At 60.9% G+C, this 22,294-nt stretch overlaps 1 protein-coding gene across 1 annotated transcript; it reads right to left on the bottom strand.

Moving 5' to 3' along the window:
- Nucleotides 1-1,903: 1,903 nt before the first annotated feature.
- Nucleotides 1,904-20,681, bottom strand: ATP8B3 (ATPase phospholipid transporting 8B3). Its single transcript, XM_032466076.1, has 26 exons — nucleotides 20,552-20,681; nucleotides 19,126-19,184; nucleotides 18,541-18,632; nucleotides 18,006-18,122; nucleotides 16,807-16,905; nucleotides 16,488-16,549; nucleotides 15,904-15,976; nucleotides 15,734-15,804; nucleotides 15,232-15,314; nucleotides 14,493-14,651; nucleotides 14,020-14,108; nucleotides 13,145-13,335; nucleotides 12,811-13,019; nucleotides 11,938-11,963; nucleotides 11,692-11,848; nucleotides 11,085-11,273; nucleotides 10,891-11,003; nucleotides 9,186-9,350; nucleotides 8,974-9,085; nucleotides 8,081-8,156; nucleotides 7,768-7,888; nucleotides 7,136-7,520; nucleotides 6,803-7,026; nucleotides 4,790-5,258; nucleotides 4,103-4,230; nucleotides 1,904-2,961 (listed from the first exon to the last, which is right to left on the bottom strand). The coding sequence occupies exons 2-26, from the start codon at nucleotides 19,172-19,174 to the stop codon at nucleotides 2,374-2,376; spliced, it is 4,047 nt and encodes a 1,348-aa protein (XP_032321967.1). The 5' UTR covers nucleotides 19,175-19,184; nucleotides 20,552-20,681; the 3' UTR covers nucleotides 1,904-2,373.
- Between the last annotated feature and the right edge of the window lie 1,613 nt (nucleotides 20,682-22,294).

Raw genomic sequence — 22,294 nt, 5'->3', positions numbered from 1 at the left:
TCTGTGTTCAGATGTAATTTAAGAAAAAAAAGGAAGAAAAATGAAAAAAAAGACGCAATGGAATTTGATTTGATGCATGACTGATGTACTTTTTCTTGAAGATAATGTGCTACGTGGGAAGGGTGGGGGGTGGGGACGGGGCCGTGGGGCCGGAGCCCCGGATTCTCTGTCGCATCTTGTGTTTCATGCCCCAGCGGGTGCTGTTCGGTGCTCCTTGTCGCTGCTCTGTTCCGTTCCCATTCCCAGGGATCTGTGTCCCGCCGCCGTCAGTGGGCAGAGGAGGAAGGCGACAGCCCTGGGGCCTGACCGCCCACACCCCAGGCTCCACCTCCCTGTGCCGGTGGGCGGGGACCCAGGCCTCCTGTTCCTGGTCTTTGGGCACTAGTGAGTGTCACTGCCACCTGGGCCCCCCGACCTGGTCGGCTTCACCTTAGCATGAATTCCCAAGTGTCTTGTTCAGAGGAGAGAGACAATCAGCCAATTCGAGTCTTGTCGCCCGGGGTGGGGGGTGGGGGGCGTGGTGTCCCTAGCTTCCCAAGATCTGAAGGGCCCTCCTGAGACACTCTCTTGGCAGGCACCTGCCCAGGCCCCACCCAGACACCCCAGCCTCCTCCGCCCTGGCAGGGCCCCACTTCACCTTCCCGTCTGGCCCGGGAGGTGAGGGGTGCCTGCCTGTGGAGTCCTCCCTCCTAGCCCACGCTGGGACCTTAGGGAATAGAGGGGCCCCCAAAACACCATGAAAGGGGGCCCGGGGACAGCCTCCCAGCCTGTGACACCAGTTCTGCCAGAGGCCCCACACTCCCACCAGGGGAGAGCCCACTTTCCAGGACGGGGGCCAGATAGGGGGGACTAGGGTAGCCGAAGGTGGCCCCTCATACCCTGAGGGGCAGGAGGCCCCACTGGAGGGCTGGGCCTGGGGCGCAGGTCCATCCCACCGGAAATGAGGGTGGGGGAGGGACGTGTTCCATGGTCCCGCACTCGGGCCACTTCAAGGTCTATGCCCAAAGCAGTTCCAGCTCCCTGGGCTCCTCCTGAGGCCCAGGCAGACACCTGCTCCCAGGTCTTTGGGGGGATTCTCTCAGCCAAGAGGCCACGTGGCCCTGAGTGTGTGATCACAACTGGACACCAGGGCTGCTTTTAGAGGAGACACTATTTGGGTCATCCAAAGTCCTCCTTCGCAGCCCCCAGAGCTAGAGGGAACAGAGGCCCTCTCCACCCCACCCTCAGGCGACAGGCTTAAAAGTAAAAAAAAAAAAAAAAAAATCATCATTGTTAACCATTGCTATGCTGGATTTGTTGTTTTGTTTTTCTCCAATAAATTATTTTCTAGTCACTCATCTGGGCTCGTGCATTGGCTGATGGGTGGGGGGAGGGGAGTTGGGGCTGGGAGTGGGGTGGGAGCCTGTGCAGGAGCGGGAGGCATGGTGCTCACCCCCCAACAAAGGGGGCAGGGAAAGAGGATGTGGGCCTCTCCCACGAGGGCCTCCCGGAGCCCCCACCCCCACAGGAATCCACCTTCCACAGGGCCTTGGAGTCCCCCAGCCCAGGACTCGGATCCTATCTCTTTCTGGAGTCTAAAGTAGAAGGTGGTTTGAGCACAAGAAACCAGGGCAGCCCGGTGGAGGAAGAGGCTGGGCAGTGCCGGAAGTGGACCTCATAAACTGCCCCGGGAGCAGCCAGCAGGCAGCAGCCAGAAACCAGAGATGGCAGGCAGAATCTGCTTAGCACCTTTCTCCCTTCTGAGAGCATGTTATTGACCCCAGGGTGAAGAAAAATCTCAAGTAAAAACCCAGCTTTCCCTGCAAATCCCTCATCAGGCCACTAGAGGTCAGTGTTTTGATTTTTAAAACCAGGAAAGACTATCTGGTGAGGCATCACAAAAAGTACAGGAAAAGAGGGAACCTCGAGGAGCCCTGGGGTCAGACGGACCCTGGTTTATTAGACAGAGAAAAGCGTGTGGAGTCCCATCTTCGGGCGGAGGCCTCATGCTCGCTGGGTGACACTTGCTAGGCCTGGGCAGTCACTGCTCCTCCTCAGGCGAGGGCGGCTGTCCTGCCGGATCAGGTAGAACCTGGCTCCCCACCAGCCCGGGCAGCCCCTCCCTGGGTGACGGCTGCCTCTCCACCGGCGAGGGCTCCGCTTTCATCGGCTGCTCATTTGTGGATGATTCTCCCACGTTTGGTGGCAGCGTTTCCACCAGAGCAGTGAAGGTCGAGTTGGGAACTGGCACCGTCCCCTCCTCGGGGAGCCTGGGCTGCTCCTGCCAGCTGTGTGCCCGGGCCTTCCAGGACAGCTTCGGGAACATCCAGACGGATGTCTTCTCTGCAGGGGTATTGACTGGCTCTTCAAAGACGGCTGGCTGGAAGGCAGTGACTAGTTCTCAGCTGTCACCTGGCTCTCCCTGGGGGACAGTGGCTTCTCCTGAAGGGAAGGTGGCCTCTCCTTGGTTGGTGGCAGACTCTCAGGAGGAGAATGTGGCCACTGCTCATATGATAGTGACCCCTCCTGCCTCTTCAGCAACTTCTCCTGGAAAGACCCAGATTGGCGGTTCAGGGTGAGGGCCGAGCTTTCAGTGGGAGAGGACTGGTTCTCCTGAGAAAAGGGCTGCCTGTCCACAGTCGTGGACGAGCTCGCCTCGGAGGCAGGCTGCACCTCCGCGGAGGGCACCTGCCCCCAGTGCTGGTGCTTCTTCCTCCCCAGGAACGACATCTTCCTGGGGCACCAGGGTGACTCCTTGGTGCTCGTGGACAGTTCATCAGATGGCATCGTGTGGTCAACCAGCATGTCGCTGTTGACTCCTGGTGACCTCCTCAGAATTGTGCCCTGCGTGATGAGGTCCGCGTAGCCCTCCCGGTGGGAGAAGGCATAGCTGGATCGCCGGGCCCGAGACTCCCGGTGAATGAAGGCCATGGGCTCCACGGTGATGATCTCCTCACTTGGGGCCGCCTCCTCCTCCTCCTCCTCAGGGCAAAAGGGAGAGCGAGAGTCATCAGGCTCCCAAGCTACGTCCATCGCTTTTGGGTCACCTGTCCCCCCACCCCCCACCCAGTGCGGGCCATTCAGAACCCTTGGCCACCAGTCTCTGGCCAGGCTCTTTTCCTCCCAAGTCGACCCAATAGAGTCCTCCCTGGGGCCTGACTTTGCACCAGCCAATCAGAATCCTTCCCTGGGACTTAACTTTGCACCAGTCACCAAGCACCTTGGGCACCTTCTGTTGGCAAAGCCAAGAGAGGAGAGCCTGGGGCAGCCCCATGTCCAACCTGTGTGCCTGAAGATGGCAGGTTGGTGGCCCTGTGCTAATCCACCACTCCAGTCACTTCTGGGGCCCATCCCAGCTGCCCCTCATCCTTCAAGGTTTTGGTTCCATGAACCACTAAGTCCTCTCTCCCAACTTTCCATTGTGGTAAAACACACATAGCATAAAATGCACCATCTTAACCACTTTAAACTGCACAGCTCGGTGGCATTAAGCACATTCACGTTGTTGTGCCACCATCCCCACCACCCTTCTCCAGAACCTTCTCATCTTCCCAAACTGAAATTTTGCCCCCATTAAACACTCACTCCCCCTCCCCTCCCCCAGCCACCACTGTCTACTTCCTGTCTCTATGGATTTGACTCCTCCAGGGACCTCCTGTGAGTGGAATCAGACAGTATTTGTCCTTCTGTGTCTGGTTCTCTCACTGAGTATCATGTCCTAAAGGTTCATCCACATGGTAGTGAGTGTCAAAATTTCCCTCCTTTTTAAGGCTGAGTAATACTCCACTCCGTGTATGTACCATTTTGTTCACCCATCACCCACCAATGAACACTGGGGTTACTCCTAAATTTCCTTTTTGTTGACACCGTTTCCAAGTTGCTTCTGTCACGGGGACCCCAAGCCCTAGTGACTTCACGGCAGGGTCCAGACACATCAGCACTGGCCCTTTGAGTGCTCCTGCTGCCTCAGCCCCAGGAAGTGTGGCTTCCCCTCTGGGGTCCTGGGACCTGTCATTTGGTTCCCTGGGGGCACTGGGGGTGTGTCTGGGTCTCCATCCCTTGCACCCCAGGCCCAGAGTCTCCTTGGGGTCCCGCATGTGAGGTGGGGACCACTGTCCCTCACCTTGGGCCGCGGCTTCTTGAGGGCTTGGTAGATGACGCGGAAAGCTAGCACGGGCAGGGTGCTCACTGACACATTCAGCAGGATCACCAGCAGGACGGGGGGCTGGGATAGCACGTTGAGGTCAGCGTCTGGTGACAGAGAAGGGTCATGGCCAGCCTGGGGTGGAGCCTCCTCAGAGCCTGCTCAGTGCCCCTCCCTCAACACTCCATCTCCCTCCCCTCCCTTCACCGTAGACACCGTGACGCAAATTCCCGAAAGACACGGACACCCCCTCTATATGGCCACCCCTCCAACCTGCATGGCCACGGAGACCGAGGCTCAGAGAGGGGCAGAACGGGGCTCCGACTTAGGCCCCCCACCCCCTCCCCGCTGGGGGCTCACACTGAAATGGGAAGGTCTTGGGGGAGATTGTGAAGAGCCAGGAGCTCTGGGTGGCCCAGGTCATGACCGTGTAGAAGCAGAGGCTGAAGAAGATGGACAGCACGGACAGGACTGTCCAGTACTTGATGATGAGGATGACCTGAACACGGAGGGGCGTTAAGACCGGGGGGGCACGAACCCGGAGTGGGGCTCATGGGGAGGGGGTGGCCCAGCCTCCAGGGTCCAAGAAGGGGCAGGTCACCAGGCGGGGAGAACTCAGTGGCCGACGAGGCCCCGGGGGTCAGGCAGGCGGGCAGCCACACGCACCTCCGTGGTGATGGACACCAGCCCCGATAGGGCCACGACCACCTGAGAAGGACTGGTAGTCGCTGAAGCTGACAGGCCCGGCCGAGTCCCAGGTGGCCCACAGGGTCACGAAGAAGTTGACAAGGGAGGTGGCCATGCCGTGGGCGACGGCTTGAAGGAAGACCCAGCAGTTGAAGAGCTCGTCCTTCTGACCCGCCACGTACAGCTCGGGCAGCTCCAAGCTCCGCTCAGCGCTCACGTCCTGGAGGCTCAGGCGTCGTGGGGGCCGGCTCTTGGGGCCAAGTGGGGACAACCCCCACCCCACCCGGGTCCCCCAGGAGGAGGAGGTGGGGCAGAGACAGGAGCGTCTGCAGGGAGGGAGGCGACAAGACCCACAGATGCTCACCTGCTCAAAGAGCCCAATGTAGAGAACCGGGAGGGTGCTGTACAGCAGGTTGAAGAACGCCAGGAACCAGCCTTCATAGAGAGGCTGGGGGAGGGGAGTGTGGAGAGGGGGAGAGGGGAGGGAGAGCACAGTGAGCCTTCAGGGTCAAAGGCCAGAAACAAGCGTCTTCACCTGCAGAGAGCCACCCAAGCTAGCTCGGCACCTGGAGAGGATTCCTGGTGGGTTAGACAGTCAGGTTATAATCAGGGTTGGGGCTGAGACCAGGAATGCACTCAGCGATAAGGACTGGAAGAGGGGGGAGGGTACAGCTCAAGTGGAAGAGCGCATGGTTAGCATGAACAAGGTCCTGGGTTCAATCCTCAGTACTTCCTCCAGGTAGAAATCAATGAATAAACCTAATTATCTCCCCCTCATAAAAAAAAAAAAAAAAGGCTGGAAGAGAAAAGGCACAGTCTCATTCTTTTATGAGAACCGCTTGTAGCACCAGAAGGTGGGGGTGTGTTCAGCGAAAAGCAGGCACATGTCAAAGGGACAGATAAGGGACAATCTGAGCAACACAGCATAGAATAAAATCAACACCCGTAAGTGCATACTGATAGGAATAAATGGTTGAATAATTAAATGGGGGAGAAGGAACAGTTCTTCCTAAAGAAGAATTCCAATTGACAAATGTAAAAAGACTAGACGCCATCCGCTCTAAGACCAGGGACTAGACGAGGATGCCTGCTTTCACCATGGCTGGTCAACCGCGCTGGAAGTCTTAGCCGGAGCAATTAGACAAGAGAAAGAAACAAAAAGCATCCAAATTGGAAAGGAAGAAGTAAAACTCTCTGTTTGCAGAGGACATGATCCTATATGCAGAAGGTCCCAAAGGATTCACAGGAAAGCTACTCGAGCCAACAAACAAATTCAGCAAAGTGTCAGGGCCCAGATCAACTCACAGAAGACTTGTGTGTCTCTACTGTCAGCAATAAACACTCACGAAAGGGGACTTAGAAAACATTCCCACGTAGAGCAGCACCTAAAAGCATGAGATACCCAGAAACAAAAAGCAAAACAAAAACACACTGCTTCCGAAGGGTGCCGCCAGGAGGCTCCCTCTCAGATGCCCGGGTGTCAGTGGCGGAGGCGCATCCCCTCACGGCAGCCTGTCTTCAGACAGCTTCCTTCCATGCAGGGGACCCACGCGCCGCAGCTCCTCGACTGCTCCGGAGAGCACCTCTGGTGCTCTCCTCGGCACCGTCAACACTCTTGAAGGCAGGGACCCAGCCCCTACAGCCTTTTCTTCTCTGGGGTTCAAACCCTCTCATTCTCTCCCCTTGAAGGATGTACATACATTTGGAGCACCTGTCCTGCCCTTGCCTCAAAGCTCAAATTTGCCAAATAGCCCTGAAAATGCTTAGCACAGAGCTCGGCAGGAACCAGCCTCTCCCTTTGTCTGGAATCTGTACTTGCAGGAATGCAGCCAAACAAGAGGCTGAGCTACCCTGTGACTTCAGGCAAGCTCAGCGTGCCCCCCGCCCGCCCCCCCCCCCCGTGAGGCCCCCAGGGGGTGAGTGTGCCTGCTGCCGTCCTGGAGGCTACAGGAGGGGAACAGCACCCCCAGAAGGGAGTGCCCTCCTGCACACCTGGGCGGTAAAGCCGCTGTAGAAGGCGAACCAGATCTGGGCCATCGTGCTGGCCAGCGTCTTGTAGATGAAGTAGCGCAGGAACTTGCAGACGCGCACGTAGGACCAGCGTCCGTGCACCAGCAGCAGCCGCTTCAGGAAGCAGAACTGGGCCAGCACGTAGTCGCTGTTCTGCACCGCCTGCATGCCCTCCTGCCCCGCCAGCCCCACACCGATGTCCGCAGCTGCGGGGGAACACCAGCCTGTCAGCCCCGGGCCCCCGACTCACCGCCCCCACCTGCTGCGGGCCGCGGGCCTCACCCACCCCCCCCATCCCTGCTGCCCACCACCCACTCTTGATCATGTTCACGTCGTTGGCGCCGTCCCCGATGGCCAGGGTCACCACATTCTGGTATTTCTTGACCAGCGCCACAATCAAGGCCTTCTGCTTGGGCGTCACCCGGCAGCAGATGACTGCCTGACACTGAGAGGCCAGCTCGACGAAAGCCTGCTCCCGCCGCGCCTCGGGGCTCTCGTGGCTACTGGAGTCTTTGTCTTCCGACGCCAGCCCGGGGGTCTTCCGCTGGGTCCCAAGCGTCCGCCACAGCAGGGACAGGCGCCTGGCCTGCAGGAAGTCCATCCTCCCCTCGCCCGGCCCCTGCCAGGACTCCTCTGTGTCCAAGGTCACCTTCTGGGCCAGGGCCCGGGGCTCCTTGCGCAGGGACAGCAGCAGCTGATCCTGGCCCGCAGGGGGCGGGGGCACATCACTCTGCTGCACCCCTCCCCTCGGTGAACACTGCCCCGGACCCTCCTCCCGGGCTGGACTTGACCCCACCCCCTCAACTCTTGGTGTGGCAAGTGAGACCCTTCCCCTCTGCTTGTCCGGTAGCGCTTCTAGGGGCCCCAGCCCCAGCCCCAGCCCACAGTTCCTCCCGGCCTCTTCCCGGGTGCCAGGGCCCTGCCGTGTGCCAGGAGCTGACACTGACCAGGAACTCCCCGTTAATGACCAAGGCCATCTTGACCTGTGGCAGGAGCTGGCTCCTCCGATGGTCCTTCTTGTCGCCCTTCAGGTTGTTGTTGCTCTCCCAGTAGGCCTCCAGGATCCGCCTGCAGGGGCCCGGCCGGGGCTCAGCCACGCCGGCCACACAGGCTTCCTTCCACCCACTCCCCTGCTGGCCTTGGTTTCCCACTCTGGGAGTTCAGCCAGGCAGAGACCCCAGGGCCACGCAGGGGCAGTGGTTGCCCCGCCCCCACCGACCCCCCCAACTCGGGTACATCTTCCTAACCCCCACTTCTTACATTATCTCCTTCTCTTCCAGAATGATCATGTTCTCTGAGAGCAGCTGGCAGGCAAAGCCGATGTTCACCGCTGTCTCTGCAAACCAGCACACTCAGCCCCTCCACAGCGCCTGCCTGGGGGCCACGCCCACCCTGCCCATCACAGCACTGTGCCCCTCCCCCTAGCCACAGCAACTGGTTCCAAGGCGGGCATGTGGCAAGGTCAGCCAGTAAGAGCCAGCTCTGTGACTTTGGTTGCAGCTTGGGGCACAGGGGGCCCTGATGGCCTGTCTGAGGGAGATGAGTCCAGGGCGAGGGCCAAAGGACCATCACATCATGCCTAGGGTCCCAGGGCACTCTAAGGAACTCAGAAAAATGACTAAATTTCTTTAAAAAAAAAAAAAAAAAAAAAAAAGAGGAAAAAACTGAACCTAAGAACCCAGCCTGGATATTGGTCTTTATACCAGTACTGCTGTAAACATTTGGTGTGTACGTGCCTCCTGCCCACAGAAGTCCTAAGGCAGCCCTGCTGGTGCCCATGCCCCCGGTCCTAGGGAAGCCTCGAGGGGTGGGGGAGTCAGGGTTCCTGAGATTCCAGGCTATCTTGGGCCCTCGGTGGCTGGGCAAACTTCGTAGGTGCCCGAGCTCTCTGAGCACTATGGGCCACCATCACACAAGGGTGATGAGGGCTGCACCTCTCGGTGGTGCTTAGAACAGCCCCAGCCCAACCGAGGGAGGTGCCCAGGGGACCCCAGCATTTTCTGTTGCTCCCAGTCCTCTCTTCCCAGGGACAAGGTGGAAGGCAATGCTGAAGCCAGACAAGGGGAACGGGCTGGCGATGGCGCCTGGGCAGGGACGAGCTCTCCTGCCCGCGTCCCTTCTCCTGGTGCTGGGGCAGCCGCTCCAGGACCCACCTTGCTTGTCCCCTGTGAGTACCCACACTTTGATGTTCCCCTGCTTGAGACAACGGATGGTGTCGCAGACACCGTCCTGGAGCCTGTCCTCGATGGCCGTGGCTCCCAGCAGCTAGGGGAACAGGGACAGACTGAGCAGGGACCTGGCTCCCTGGCAGGGCCAGGGAGCTGGAGCCGGGTGATGGCACCCCTCCCCCCGGTGCACCACCCACCTGGAGGTTCTGCTCCATCTCCTCATACACCTGGTGCAGGGCGTGGGCCCGGTTCTGCAGCAGGATGCTGGCCTCCTGGTGCCGCTGGTGCCATGCCTCGTACACGTCCTTGTCCACCTCCTTGTAGGCCAGGCACAGCGTCCGCAGGGTCTGCTCAGCAAAGGACTGGGCACCAGGCAGGCAGGAGGGCGCCGGCACCCTCTCAGCACCACCGGACTCCCCAGGCACCCCTCGGCCCCTCTCCCTCTGCCTGCGCTCACCCAACCTGCCCCCTACCCACAGTCCGTCCTCCCCAGAGAAGGCAGGGATCACGGGCACTCTGCACACACCTGCTCTGCCTCAGCCTCCAGATGCCCTGCTCTGTTTTGCCTCCAGACCTTGCCTCTGCTACTGCCCCCTGCCAGAAACACCCTCCCTACACTTTGGGTGGTAGATGCTAACGATTCCTCAAGACCCTGGGTGCAGCCCTGCCGGACCCCTCCCCAGTCAGGGCTCCCCCAGCCCTGGACCCCTCCCTCTGACCCCTCAGCTCAAAAACGTCTGCACCCCACACTGCGCCTCGTTTTTCAAGGGTCTGAGTGAGGCCTCTGGGGTTGGGGGACAGGAAAGATCTGGTGAGACTATGTCTCCAGACCCCAGGGAGGACCCAGGGGTGCTCTGGGGGCCGGATGGCCCTGAGAAAAGTACCCATCATGGCTCCTTACATCCACTCACCCCCCAGCCCTGCCCCAACAAGTGGCCCCCGGTCTCGCTTCCATTCCTGACTGGAATGGACTTGAGAGGTTGAGCTTGGACGTGGCAGGGGCTCCCTGGTCATCAGGAGCTCCCGACAGGCCTTTGCAACTCTTGTGCCTCAGTTTATTTGTCCATTACATAAGCCATCCTGCCAGGCTCCTGGGCTCCAGGTCATTATTCTGACTGCACCTCCTCTGTTCTGGGTCCGAAACCAGACGCCAGCCCCCTACTCCTCTCTTCCCACAGAGCAGGACATTCTGGGAGGCTCCAAGTGGAGGGACACAGGAGAGTCTTTCCACAAACATCCCCTGAGGTGCTGGGGGACACTGGGGACCCACAGGGTCAGGGCTCGGCTGGCATGACAGGACAGCCCCATGTTAGGGTCAGGACAGGAACAGCTCCCTGGCGGTGGGGATCTATGGCTGAACCTTGAGGACCAAAGGATCCTGAGCACCAGAGTGGAGGAAGGCATCCCAAGCAGAGGAGATAGCATGTGCAAAGGTCCTGAGGCAACACCTGAGCATGGAGGAAACTGAAAGCTAGAAACAGGGGTTTCGGGCAACCTAACCAGGGCAAGGAGAGACCAAGCTAGAGAGGTCAACAGGAGACAGAAAGACACAGCCTGGGAAGTTGGACCAAGGCATCTGGGCTTCACCCTGGGAGATGAAAGTTTTAGGGCAGAGAGAGCTGAGCAGGTCCTGGAACCTAGGCCTGGTTGGGAGGAGGGGTAGCATCCAGGGCAGAAGTTCAACCACAGGATGTTCTTGTGTGACTCAGAAAAAGATGTCCCCTCTGGGCAGGGGTGTGTGTGTGTGTGTGTGTGTGTGTTGGGCAGAACAGTGCACAACCTGACCAACTGTACATGGCCACTTTGGGTACTTGAGCCAATTTCTCTGCACACTGGCCTCCCCTGCCCTTCTCCTGTGCCCTTGACCCTGCCCCTCCACCCTCCCTTCCCACAGAGACTCACGGCCAAGGCCGCCTCTGTGGTCCACTCTGTCATGCCTTTCTTGCCCAGGCGTTCATAGATGACTGTGTCGGCACCTTTGGTGTAGAGGTGGATGGAGCCTTCGGGGGTGCGGACTGCAGAGGAACAGGCCTGGCTACCCACACACGCTCCCCTGCCCACCTGCCCCACCCCAACCCGGGGCTGCAGGCGCTCACCCAGCACTGACATCCGCTTGCGCACGCTGTTGAAGTCCATCATGGCCAGGACCTGGTACACCCGCACCTCTCCCAGCTCCATCACAGTGATACTGTCCTGTGTGCGTGCCAGGAAAACGTAGCCAAAGTTTCGGGCCGCAGTGACCAGTGCCTCCTCGTCCGGGGAAGCTGCCTGGTACAACAGCTGGTCTGGCCGGGAGGGGACAAGGGTGGAGGAGGGGGCAGGGTCTGAGAGCCTGCCCTTGTCGGGGATCCGTCACCCACTTGCAGAAGGGCCGGCTTCCATCTCCTTAGCACAGGGAAGAAAGGGACACAGTAGGTGCCCACAGGTATTTGCATAGTTATGGCCAGTCTCTTGGGGCCGCACAACCTCTAAGTCCAATAAAGGAAGGTGGGCATTTGGGTCTCAGTCTGCATGACTTCCCCCTCCTGGTGTGATGACAGACCTGGATGGCCTCTGTGTCTGGAAGAGGCTGGGGCTTGGGACCTGGGCCTGAGTACCCTCTGAACGGGATGAGAGTAGCCCTGGGAGCTGGGCGGGACAACCTCTAAGGCCTGGCGAGCGTCTCTAGAGCCCAGGGCCCGAGCACCCTCTAAGCAGGCTCACTGTTCTTCTCCTGCACCATCACCGTGTGGCAAATGGCCAGCAGGCGCCAGAACTCGCGCACCCTCTGGTCCTCATTGGCCTGCACGGCCTGCAGGAGCTCGGCGTTGCGGAAGAGAAACTTCCTGTCAGCAAACTTGTTCCAGAGGTAGGGGTCCTCCTGGGGGACGGTGGGGGGACAGGCCAGCTTTGAGTGGGTCACTGTCCGCGCCCTCGACCATCCAGTGCTCCAAGGCAGCCAGGGCTCACCTTGCATGGGGCCTCCTTCTCCGGGCCTAGGGAAAGACCTTGTTTCAGGCCTCAGATCCCAGGACTCGCTGGGAGCCCTACAGCCCACACCTCCGCAACCCAGGTCAGGCCGCCTGGGGCCACCGGAGGCAGCGGGGCCGGCGGGCCTGGGCCCCAGCCCCCAGCCCCAGCTTCACTTTCTGCTCGGAGGAGGAGTAAGAGGCAGACGTGTCCCTGCGGACCCGGGAGGGTGGCCCGCAGTGGGGCTCAGCCCCGCGGAACATGTTGGTTGCATCTCCTCGTGGGCTTTTTAAAATCTGGACTCAGCCACCTGCTTTGAAACACTACGTGACTTCACATAAAAACCGGGCTCCAGAGCCCTTCTGTACACATCAGAGGACCTGGCTGGGGGCTGATGCCGCTCAACACAGACCCCACTGCCCCACATCACCCCGAGGCCAGGCCTGCCTCTCACACTGGTGGCTGCCCACCACGCCCAGTTACTACTCAGTTGGGTCCTCTGTCGTCTCCTCATCTAGACCACATCCACTAGTGATAAACTAGGCCAGGGGTTGGCGCACTGCGTTCTCAACAAAGACTGGGCAGCCTGAGCGGCTAGAAATTCTGACTTGTGGGTCCTTTACAGGAGGAGTTTGCCGATCCCCAAATGAGAGGATGCTGTTTGGGGACAGTTCTGTGGCACAAATCTGGGTGGGATTCTGGGGGTGGGGCCGCGTGCTCGGCAGGCCAGAGGACGTCAGTGAGGCCCACTGAGGCCCCAGGGCAGTCGCGGCGGCCCCCGGGGCGGGGCGGGGCGGTCCTTGCCGCGGGCGAGCTGGAAGGGGCCGGGCCGGGCGGCCCCGGTGGGGAAGGGGTGCCGGGCTGGGGCCTCACCGTAGACAACGCCACTGATGCAGCACTTCCTGAAGGCCATGACATTCTGGGTGAGCGTGCCAGTCTTGTCGGAGAAGACGTACTCCACCTGGCCCAGCTGGTCGTTGAGGCTGGTGCTTCGCGCTTTGGCGGGCATGTCCTGGGGCTCGTAGTACATATGCACGTCCCAGTTGATGAAGATGCTGTTCCCCAGGTAGATGAACTCAGCCCTGCCGACGCACAAGGCACGCCGGGGGTCACGCCCCAGCCTGGCCAGCGGGCAGGCTCTCCGGCTCCTCCCTCCCTCCCTAGCAGAGGGCTGCGGAGGGGCGGGTCGGAGGCCCCGGGGGCTCACATGATAAACATGGCCATGGGCACCATGACGCTGAGCAGGATGAGGAAGCCCCAGAAGTTGAAGAAAGTCTCCGTGGCCACACTACGCACGTGCTTGGCAGACACATAGTGATGCTTGGCCTTGAACTCCCTCACCTTGAACCAGAAGCCCAATGTCAGGGCCCCAGAGATCAGCACGAGGGACAGAAAGATCTGCACAGTGGATGGGAATGGGGCACAGCGTGAAGGGAGCGCCTGGGAGGCACCAAGACCCCCCAGGGACGCGCCACCCGGGACTCCTGCGCTCAGCGTGGAAGGACGAGCCCAGCGATGGGGTGCCCCCAACTCCGCATCCAGACAGGCGGCGGGACGGGGGGGAGGGGCAGTGGGGGGGGGCTGCGGTTTTGCTGGGCTTCGTGGCTGCTTTTTTTTTATTATTATTATTTTAATAACTTTTAAAATTTCTTAAAAAATTTTTTTTAATGGAGGTACTGGAGATTGAACCCAGGACCTTGTGCATGCTAACCACGCGCTCTACCGCTGAGCGTACCCCGCCCCCCGCTATTTCAAAAACTCTTCGAAAGATAAGGTTGATTAGGCAAAAAGTTAAGGATTGTTAAATGTCAGTAGAGGAGGACATGTGAGCACTTTATCTCCTGTGGGTTCGGAAGACATCTGAATCAAATTCTGTTTTATGAAAACATTTTTTTAAATTGCCATTTTCAAAAAACATTATCTGGCCCACAAACTTGTCCTTAGGATCAGGCTGCATATTCTGCAGAGCAGGAAAACCGAGGCTGGGAAGAGGACGGCCAGGGCATCTGTCTACAGGGTGGGGCCCTTTTCCTCCCCTCCTCTGTGCCCCCCCTCCCAGGGCAGGGGCTTGGGGGAGCTCACCAGGACCACCAGTCTGTTCATCAGAAAGTCTAGCTTGGTTCTCTTCAGATGGATCTTGCCGCAGTTCTTCATGATCTTTGTATCAAAACCTGCAGGGTTTTCATCCATCCGTCTGTCCATCCATCCATCCCTCCCTCCCTCCCTCCATCAGTCCATCCACCCACCCATCCATCCACCCCATCCATCCCCCCATTCTCCACCCCTCTGTCACCCAACCCATCCATCCACCTGCCACCCATCCTTCCATCTACATACAAGCACCCCGTTTTTTCCAGTCAAAATAAAGGTCCTGGCTCAACATGTCCATTTGCACAGTTTCGGAACTGAGGGTCCAGAGAAACCACGCCAGGAGCCCCTCATCACACAGCGGCCTGGCCTTGTGAATTCTTGCCGATGACTGCAGGGTTCTCACCACCCACCCCCGACCCGGGGCCACGCAGGACACCACAGGGGCGGGCCCAAAGTGGCTGTACCGGCATAGATGACCAGTCCATAGCAGGTGTCCGTGTTGCGGACCCTGCAGCCCCGCAGGAGGATGTTGCCACTGTCCAGGGGGTGCTTCTTGCCCTTCCACTCTAGGCAGCCCACGAAGTGGTGCATCCGGCTGTTGGGTTCTTCACACACCACTTTGCCTGTGGGCAACCTGGCGGTCAGGGAGCCAAGGGCACGGCTGGGCCCAGACATCCCTCCCCAGTGGGGGACTCAGGGCATATTCCCATCACCCCCAGTCAGGGCCCTGCATGGCCCCAAACCAGCCCCATTGGCACCTCCACTCCCACGCACAGCCTCCTCCTGGAGGCTCCAAAGCTGGCCCTTTCTGGCCTCAGGGCCTTTGTGTGTGCTGTTCCCTGTTCCCACACTTACACCTCCTCAGGGAAGCCCTCCTTGGTCCTCCTGCCAGATCAGGTGCCCCCCACCGAACCCCTTCCTCATGGTTGTTTTGTAATAAGGCTGGACACTGCCTCCACTGTCACGTTGATCTGAGGGATATGCTATAGGCCTGGAATAAGCCCGCCCATTAAAAGCTATCCCAGCCCCAAGGGCCTAGGAATAAACAACACCGATGACAATGGGAGACAACTGGAAGCCTCCTCAACCCCCAGCACACCCCACTACCACCTCCAACCCAGTAAGCTGGGGAGCCTTTGCACCCACCACACAGGGGGCCGCCATGGGGACCCGGAGTGGGGAGATGGGTGGGTCGGCTCTCACCTTGGAAGGCTGCCATCTTCTTTATGCTGGTCAGCTCGTGGTGGGTGATCGGCAGGGCCTGCCTGAACTTCAGATTGGTTTCCCTGGTGACCAGAAGGGGAGCCAGGCGAAAGCTGGGGCAGACAGCGCCCAAGCAAGGTGTCCCTGGCCCCCCCGACATCTTCCCTGAGCACCTACGGGTGCGCTGGCTGCCAAGCAGGAGGCTGAGGCCCAGAGAGGGAGAGTACCTTGCCCCAGGTCACACAGGGCATTTGCGAAAGGGCCGAGGCCAGACCCTAGGCCTCTGTGCTCTGAGGGCAGTGGCCCCTGGCACACTGTGGAGCTTCCAGAAATGTACAAGGAAGGGGTGTCCCCTTCCTGTGGTTTCATCTTATTGCCCCTGCTGGTTCACGAGCGCCTCATCCAGGCTCCCAGGACCACAGCCTCCCAGTGGGCTTGGCAAGCAGCTCTCTGGCCACTGGGGAAGGCCTCACCCCCAAGGCCCAGTGATCACCGGCCTCACCCGTCAATGTCAGCTGTCTCCACGTAGCACAGGCTGCTGGGCTCCGTGCTGGCCAGCAGGACCAAGTCAGCCTGCGGGGGGAGGCAGCGGCGGGGGTGGGAGGAGAGGGCATTGCATGGGCGTAGGGAGTTGAGTGGGCGGCGGCCCTGCCCTCCAGCCCACCAGCTCACCGGCACGATGCTGTCCTTGTGCAGACAGACCACGTCTCCCACACACAGGTTCTTCCATTTCCTCCACAGGAAGCTGCGCGGGGCGGAAGCAGGGGGCAGCAGGTGTGGGGGCCCCTTCCCAGCCTTGGAAGTCCCACCCTCCACCCACCGGCCTGCCCTGGTGGAGCTGGAGGAGCAAGGGGGGGTGCCAACACCCAGCCTCTGCTCCTGCTGCCCCCACCCGGGGGCCTCAGCCCACAGGGCAGGGCTGCAGGCCCATTATTCCCTGCCCGCCCCCTCCTCCCACATTCCAAGTCCAGACCTTCCTGCCTTCCCCTTCGGCTGAACTCAACTCTGCCTCATCACAGGGCCCATCCCAGGCCTGGTAGACAGCAGGTGCCTCATACGTGCTGGCCTGGGTACCCCCACTGTCAGACGCAGCCAGGATGTCAGGGAGCGTGGGAGGTGCTGGATGATCTTCGGGGCACCCTCCCTGTGGTGCCCGACCTCGGCTGTGCTGGGGGCCCTGGCTTGCCCCAGAACGGCCTGCACCTGGCACCCAGCACCCAGCACCCAACACCCCGTAGCCAGCGGCAGAGCCTCACCTTTTCCCCATCAGCACCTGGCACGGCCTGTTGTTAATGATCCTGTCGCTCATGTGTCGCCCCTGGGCCAACGGGGGCAGTCAGAGGATGACACTCCCCCCGTGCAGCCCAGGGGAGGGTGCAGACACAGGTGCCTGCTGGCTAGCCCTCACCCTGCTATCTGTCCAGCGACCCTGCCCTCAGGGAGCAGCCGCGGGAGGGCAGGTTCTACTTGCCGCCCGAGCTGACTGTGCATGACCCGCCATCTCCCCAGCAAGCTCACGGTCCTGAGGCCCCTACCTGTCCTCTGTGCCCCCCCGCCCCTCCCTGCCCCACTCACAATGTCGTCCACCAGGTCTCGGGTGGCCCGGATGATGAGGAGACAGACAAGCGGGGCGAAGAGAGTGAACCAGGGCAGCGTGGAGATCTCGGGGACGCCCTGGCATGGAGGGTGGGTCACGCTGGCCCCTCAACCAGGGCACCCGCAACTGCCCGCCGCCCTCCTGCCCAGCGCATCCGGCCCCACAGCCTGGCATCCTGTGTCCCACCTGTGTGCCCCCTGCTGACTGCCAGGGCCCAAGCCCGGCCACCTCCCCCTGCAAAGCTCAGGGCAACTGCGCTCCAGACCTGCCCCCTGCCTGGAACTTCTCTCCAGGGCTGCCTCCTCTCTCTTCCATGCCCAGCTCCCATGTCTTCTCCTCCAGGAAGCCCTCCCAGCCCCAAGCTGGTTCCCTCCTTGGGGACCTAGCTCTCACTGTCTCCCCTCCTTGTAACCCTCGGATCTGAGCTCTAAGTGGCCCCCAGACCGGTCTGGGCAGGGGTTCCCGTCCCCATCACTGGTCCCTACCACGTGGTTTGATGACAGTCAACCTCACCAGTCCCTGAGCCACCCGAAGACAGGCGTGAGGGCCACCACCAGGCCCCCAGTGCCCAGAACAGGACCTGCCTTCAGTAGGTGCTCAATAAATATTTATCGGATCGATGGATAAAAGCGGAGTGTCTCACTTTACTCAGAACTGAATGAGACACTAGGTGGGGGCTGGAGTGTTCTGGGAACAGTCCCACCCCACACAGGGCCCACCTCCACCCTCCACCTCACCCTCTTCACCCATGACCAGCCCGATGCCAGGAAATGACCCGGCGGGTCCCAAGAACCTGGTCTTTCCTCCTCGCCCTCTGCGGTCAGCTCCGCCTGCTGGGGCCAAAGGGGTCATGTGGCCTCCTCCTCAGATCGGTAGGAGCCACCCCTGCGCCCTCATCATTCAACATACATTGAGCGCCTCCTGTGTGCCAGGCCCTGGGCCGGGCAGCAGGCACCAGGCCGCGGGGAACTGGCCCCGAGGGCACTCCCAGTGTGTGTGGAGCCGGACGTTGACCCAGAAAATACACAGACGATCATGCAGCAAAACCACCTGGGTCTGTCTGCAGAGCCACGCAGGAGGGTGGGAAGGGAGAGCTTCCTGGGGGAGGCGGCCTGAGCAGGGGGAAGGAGCGGCGTGGGCACAGGCACTGACCCCCTGGGGCTGCCCCCACCAGCACCACCTGGAGGATGATGATAAGAAGGAAGTAGAGGTTGGACGCGCGGTGGAACTGCTCGTACAGGTTCAACGGCAGGAAGGAGAAGATGTTGTACTTGGCTGTGTGGATGACATTCCTCTGGAACAAGAGCCAGCGTGGGGGTGCTGCCCAGGCCAGGGGGCCCCACCGCCCACCCTGTCCGACCCCGCCCTCCGGCCTCGACCAGCATCAACCAAGCCCCTACTAGGTGCAGACTCCCAGCGCGCGACCCCAGGACTTCCCAGAGCGAGCCGTATGCGGGAGGTTTAGGTAGAGCCTGAGGGACACACTGCACCATGAAAGTTTCAAAAGCTTCCTGTTAACGTATTTGAACCTGAACTAGGGTGGGGCAGAGTAGACCCTCGAAACTCCAGTACCAAACCAGCGATTCCATGAGGACAAACACGAAGCAGGTGCAGGCGGAGGCGGAGCTCGGGTGGCCACCAAACTAACCCTGCGGGGAGACCCCAACAGGCCGGCAGGGCAGGGGTGCGGGGGCACGGCCGGGCCTGCGCACCTTGTACTTCCTCCTCTGCCAGCACAGGAAGACCTTCTCCTTGAACTGGCGGTTGTAGGCCCGGTTGTTGGCCTGCACCTCCCAGGTGAATGCTGCAGCCGGAGAGGGCGGGCACCGCTCAGGGCCAGGGGACAAACATGGGCTAACGACACCCCAGAGGAGGGCTAATGGGGCCTGGGGGACCCAGGGCTGTGGGAGCCGATAAACAGATGAGAGGGCCCAACAGTAGGCGCTGGAGGAGCCCAGGTGGATCTGAGGAGCAGCCCCTCGCCCACCAGCCACCCTGCGCTGGTCCCTAGGCCTGGGAGACCCATTCACTCCCACTTCTTCTACAGAGAGGTAAATGCGGTCCCCCGACGGGCTGCGAGGTGTCCGAGTTTCCATGTCCAGCCCACATAGTAGCCCCAGTTCCGAGCCCACCTTTCAGTCATAGGGTTTTGAACTATTTGTAACCCGCCAAGAACTCCACGCTGGGCCTTCTGTCTCCCCACTTCAGCCGCTACACTTGAACATCCCTTGGCTTGGTCCACTGCAGGCCCCCTCCCCCAGCCCCTGCCCGTGTCTGAGCTCAGCCCGGAGGTGCACCTGAGTTCGTCTCCTCCTCAAGGTCTTCTCGGTCCTCGAGACTGCCCATGTTGGTGGGGCTGTCGGGAAGAGGAGCCTGAGGTCACACCCTTGCTGGAAAGAGCTCTTTACTCTGCCCTCTTTGAGATGTCACTTCCCACATCTATCTGCTGTCCCCTCACCAGGCTCTGAAGGTCCAGTCGCCGGCTGTGTGTCCTTCCCCATTACAGTCACCTGGCCACTGCTCCCCACCCCCATGGCCACTCACAGTCCAGGCCTCCATCTCCTCCCCTGGGATGACTGCACCCAGGTCCTCCTAAGCCTCCCTGCTCCCCTTCCTGCCCCACTCGGGACACAATGTCCAGCCTGGTCAGGTGCTCAATCAGTGTTTGTTGACCGACTAAGTGGGGCCCTGGGGTTTCTACGCCACATCTCCAAGTGTGTGTATGGCTAAAGGGCTCTGGGAGGTCTGAGTGTGATCTTGGGGAGCTAACTGAGATGGAGGAGATGGTGACACCCGACTTACACAGAACCCGGAACCTTCCCACTGCTGGTTCACGGTCACTCCTAGTCCTTCAATGCCCTCGGCAGCTCCCCAGATGACCCCACCCCAGCGCTCAGCAGCCCCTCTCTCCATGCCTTTGCCCTGCTGTTCCCTCTGCCAGGAGCACCCGTCCTGCACGCCTGGCCAGAACCTCCTCACCCTTCTGCTCTCAGCTCATACTTCTCAGACCGTCCAGGCTTCTGGCGCCTCCTCCTCTGGGCTCCCTCTCTGCCTGGGTTGTCCCCCATCTCAGTTCTGACCACCCACTCTCCTCTGCTTTCAGCTGTCTGGGCTGCCGGCTGAAACTGGAACCTCCCCAGGCATGGACTGCTGGCGTCTAAGTCATTGGTGTCCCTGGGGCCCGGGGGTAGGGCCTGGCTCAGGACCAGCTCTGAAGCTCCTGGGAGCCTGAGCAAGGCCAGCGCCCATTCACCAGATGAGGTAAAGTGAGGCTCAGGGTGAATGAGGCTCAGCCAGTGCGACCTGTAGTGGCGGGAGCCCAGAGTGGGGTACAGATGGAGTTGGAGGGATGCTGAGATGGCCAGGATCTACACAAAGTTCACCTGAGGGCAGGACACGCCGACACACCTCCCCGCCTCCGGGCTTGCTTCCCCCCACTCCCACTCTCAGCTCACCAGAACGCCCACTAACCCCAGGGAAACCCCGAGCACTCCCGCAGCGAAGCTGCGCAGGGTTCGATGCCTAGTCCCGGGGGCCTCCCTGGACGGGAGATTCAGGTCCACAGGACACCGGGCACTCCGGCGCCAGTCCGGACCCTGCCCGGCGCGAACCTCTAGAGGGCTCCCTCTCCGCCGCCTCCGCGACCTCCGGCCCCTTGGCCGGGTACAGCTCAGAGTGCACGGGCGCCCGGGGACGTACAGCTGCGGGATCGCCGCCGCTCACCTGCGCGGCCCGGGGCAGGTGGGGCCGGGCTGCCTGGGGCAGTCCGCGGGTGTCCAGGGCGACGGACGTGGTGGGGCTGTTAGCCCGGGGCCAACGGGCCTGAAACGGGCGGCGCGGGCGCTGGGCGGGGCGGAAGGGCGGGGCCTAGGGGCGGGGCCGGGCAGAATACCGGGGTCGAGGGCGAGGCCAGGGTAGAGATGGGGCGGGGCGGGACCCCAGGAGGCGGGGCCAAGACCGAAGGCGGGGCTCCAGGCAGAAGGCGGGGCCTAGGGGGGCGGTCAGGGTATAAGGTGGGGCCGAGCTTGGGAGGCCGTGGAGAACAAGGCCAGATGGGGGCGGGGTTGGGGGCGGAAGGCGGGGCCGAGCAAGGGAGGCCTGGAGGAAACGGGCCGGAGGGTGCAGGGCAGGAGGCGGGGCCTTGCAGAGATGGGTGGGGCCTCAGGGAGCAGGACTAGGTTACGCCAGGCCTTGCAGAGAGGGCCAGAGGAGGGGTGGGGCAGGGTGGGGTTTGTGGGCGGAGCCGACTGGTGCCTGTCTACCTGCGGCCAAGACCCAGGGTTGGGGCCTTGCAGAGGATGAGGTGTGTCAGGGCATGGACCTGCTGGGTCAGTGGGCGGGAACTTGGAGAGCAGAGTGAAAAGAAAGGGCCAAGGTATTAAGGAGCCAGTCATTTAGGGGCGGAACCTTGTGAAGCATGCACTAGGTGGGGTGGGTTGGATCTGGCTGAGCCTGGGCAGGGCCAATGGTTCGTGACTAGGGGCGGAGGAAGGACATGCAGGTAATCGCAGGTAGGCGGGGCGTGAGTCTGAGCTGGCTTTCTGGGTTCTTGTTCATCCCATACCCGTTCAGTGGGCATCTCCTATGCGCAGGTGCACTGTTGGGCGCCAGGCTGGGGAGGCTGTTAAAACCACCGACATCATTGTGCGTGGAAGAAGCCTGCCAGGGTTCTGGCCCAGTGTGTGCCCACCCAGTGCAGGACCGAGGCTCTGGGGGTCTTCCTAAAGGAGGTGACAGGGGTGGAAGTCAGCCATGAGGCTGGGACAGCATCCAGGCTGGAAATGGGGGACCTGAGCCAGGGTGGGTGGCTGTATGGGAGGGTCCCCCTAGGAGGGGCAAACTGGCGGGGAACAGGGAAGGATTAAGCTGGTTTTCATATTCTTTTTAGAATCCCCTGAAGCACGGAAATTGGGAAGATACTTGCTGGGCAACTCCACTGTCCTTTCCCCCCAGCCTTGAGGTCAGTGCCTCCCACTGGCCCAGCCCTGACCCCAGACCAGGGTGCCTGTCTGACTCTGTGCCCCAGTCCTCTTGCCCTGCCAGGGGCCCAGGCATCACCTCTGAGCTGATGATGCTGAGTGAATCAGTGACCAAAGACACAGCAGCTGACCTCCCACAGCAGAGCAGCAGCCCCCTCCCCACGTTTCCTGGGAAGTCCTGCGCACCCGGCAGCTGCTGGGGGTGCCAAGGAAACCTCTCATTTTCTTCAGTCACCCAAGAAACGTCCACCCAGCCCTCCTCAGCCCTGACCGAGGAAGACCCCGGTGGAGAGGGGCTGGGACAGACTGCCCTAACAGTCTTCAGGAGGTAGCTTCCCCGGAGGTGGCTGTCAGGAGTGGGGTCAGGGAACCCCGTCCCCCACCCCATGGTGACCGAGGGGAGAGGACTCATGCTCTGGGGAGGGGGAAAGACACCACACACAAACAGGGCTTCCAGGATGCTGCCTGCACCCTTTATTTAGAAAGC

The sequence above is a fragment of the Camelus ferus genome, chromosome 22, assembly GCF_009834535.1.
Source record: "Camelus ferus isolate YT-003-E chromosome 22, BCGSAC_Cfer_1.0, whole genome shotgun sequence".
In the NCBI taxonomy this organism is placed as follows: Eukaryota; Metazoa; Chordata; class Mammalia; order Artiodactyla; family Camelidae; genus Camelus; species Camelus ferus.
Note: the sequence above shows the minus strand (reverse complement) of the source record. Positions and strands in the feature narration are given on the sequence as shown.